At 37.0% G+C, this 2,500-nt stretch overlaps 1 protein-coding gene across 1 annotated transcript in view; it reads right to left on the bottom strand.

The window, feature by feature from the left end:
* The window catches only part of LOC133641924 (interferon regulatory factor 2-like), a 14,905-nt gene that overhangs the window by 1,814 nt on the left and 10,591 nt on the right, over positions 1–2,500 (bottom strand). Inside the window, exons 4-6 of the mRNA XM_062036055.1 lie at positions 1,280–1,387; positions 1,163–1,200; positions 960–1,053 (exon numbers count right to left, since the gene is read on the bottom strand). Coding sequence (XP_061892039.1) covers positions 960–1,053; positions 1,163–1,200; positions 1,280–1,387 — 240 coding nt within the window. The remainder of the gene's footprint in view (positions 1–959; positions 1,054–1,162; positions 1,201–1,279; positions 1,388–2,500) is intronic.

Below are 2,500 nucleotides of genomic sequence, written 5' to 3' on the forward strand. Positions count from 1 at the left end.
CCAGAACGCGGCAGTACAACTTTTAACAGGAGCCAGGAAACGTGAGCATATAACCCCAATTCTTCGGAGTTTGCACTGGCTCCCTGTTCATTTTAGAATTGATTTTAAATCCTTGCTGTTTGTTTTTAAAGCTTTACATGGACTGGCACCGCAGTATATCTCGGACCTCATCCAAATTTACACTCCTGCGCGCGCTCTGAGGTCCGAGAGCCAGCTCCAGCTCGTGGTGCCCAGGACGAGACTTAAAACCAGGGGAGACAGGGCCTTCTCTGTGGTCGGCCCTAAACTCTGGAACACTCTGCCCCTCCATGTTCAAACTGCTCCCACAGTGGAGTGTTTTAAGTCTCGTCTTAAGACCCACTTTTATTCTTTGGCTTTTAACACTACGTGAGTTGTGTGGTCTTCTGTCCTCTGTTGTCCTGTGTGGTTAGGGTTAGGGTTATAAATTTTGATGTCTATTTTACTGTTTTAATTGGTTTTACCCTTTAAAATAGTTTTTAATCATATTTATTCTTTATATTGTCTCTGTATTGGTTTTCTATTCATTTATTCTTTGTTTTTATTCAGTCATTGGTGTAGCATAATATTGTTTTTAATATTATTTTTAATATCGTTTTTAATATTGTTTTTAATATTGTTTTTAACATGGCTGTGCAGCACTTTGGAAACATTCTTGTTGTGTAAATGTGCTATATAAATAAAGTGGATTGGATTGGATTGGATATTGAATTTTAATACACCTCCACCCCTAAACAATGCACTTATTGATCATGTCAGCCATTGTGTGATATACAGCAAAAACCCTGAAAGACTGATTCGTCCTGATGTCTGATATCATTCATAAGGAATGTACTGGAATCTATTCCATTTGGACTGGTGGCCAGTTCCTCACATGTAGACAAGCATTCCCACTTAAATGGACGATTCATGTCAACAACACATAAATGGCGGGGTCCTACCGTCCCAGTTGTCCCAGAGTAGGTGTGACCGCCATCCTCGCTGAACCCAAGTCAGGTCGCTGGTCAGGTCAGCACTGCTAAAGTGTTCCAGTAACTGCTGAAAACAAACAAACAAACAAACAAACAAAACAAAACAAAAAAAAAATATATATATATCTATATATTATTGTGCCTTTTCGCTGCATAGGATGCTTCCATGATACCTCGGATCCAGCCTGGTCTTGGTCCTGCTCCCACGTGTCTGCGCAGGACAATACGGGTAAGACGCAAGCTGCACAATCATCACCGCAGAATCTGTAGAAGTGAAAATAACCTTTCACCTTGGGTTTGAATGCTTGGAGATGCATCGTCTGTGCAGGATGAAGTGGTGCTTGGAGGTTGCCATGGTTGCTGCTCGCTGCTGCTCTCGGCCTGCTGACCCACTGACCCTGCAGGACAGGACAGGACAGGACAGGACAGGACAGGACAGGACAGGACAGGACAGGACAGGACAGGCTGGATGGCGGTGAAGGTTTGTCACAGCCATTATTACCAATATTGAATCATCTTTTGTAGAAGGGTTTAGAGGGGTGTGGTGTGGCACCAGCCAAAAAATGAACCATCGCACCAGTGCTGTTCACGCCCTCTAGTGGTAAAGTAGAATATTACAGGAGGTGGAGACTTACCAATGTATTAAATCCTACAATAAATAGAAATAGTCTGTTCCCGCGTCAAACTATTGATATATAAAAAAAACTTTTGTACACTTTACAGGCAATTTTAAATGTGTTTTAATGGTTATGCATAAATATGTACAATAAAACATTCACCTGTATTAAGGAAGGTGGAAGAGGAGCTTTGTACATTTATTTTTTAAAGATGTCTAAAAATATTAACTATTGCACATATTAAAACCATAAAACCTAATATCATGACAGATGAGGAAGGTGTTTTTTGATTAAATATTTGATTTAAAACGGTTTTGCAAGTGTAAAAAAAAGTTACATTCCTCTTCATGTGACAACAATAAAACTACTTGTAACTATTGATGAATGAATGTAGTAAAAAAAAACATATTTTTGGAAAACAAACCGCTTTACAAATGGTTGAAGAAGTTAACTATTGTTAATAATAAAGCAGTACAATTCAACATTAATGACGAATGAGGAAAGTGTGATTTAAAAAAAATATTGAAATGTTATTTCTTCAGATAGACTGCAATTCAAGTGTAAGAAAACATTAAACCACTGTTGATATTAAATACTAAAAATACTGTCTTGACAAATACCATTTTTTGAAATGTATAAACTGGATAAACAAAGATGTTAATTACTGTTAATTAAATTCAACACTTGTTTTAACCTAAATGATGACAGAAATAGTCAAATTGGTTTGCTTTTTTTTTTTACATAAGCTGCCTTGCAAGTCTAAAAAAATAGTTAACTGGTGGTCATATTAAAACAATAAAAATGTTAATGACAAAAGAGACAACTGAAAAACATGTAAATGCAAAAACGAACTAGTTCATTTTTAAACAATAACACATTATTTTTTTAAACTTT

The sequence above is a fragment of the Entelurus aequoreus genome, linkage group LG02, assembly GCF_033978785.1.
Source record: "Entelurus aequoreus isolate RoL-2023_Sb linkage group LG02, RoL_Eaeq_v1.1, whole genome shotgun sequence".
NCBI lineage: Eukaryota > Metazoa > Chordata > Actinopteri > Syngnathiformes > Syngnathidae > Entelurus > Entelurus aequoreus.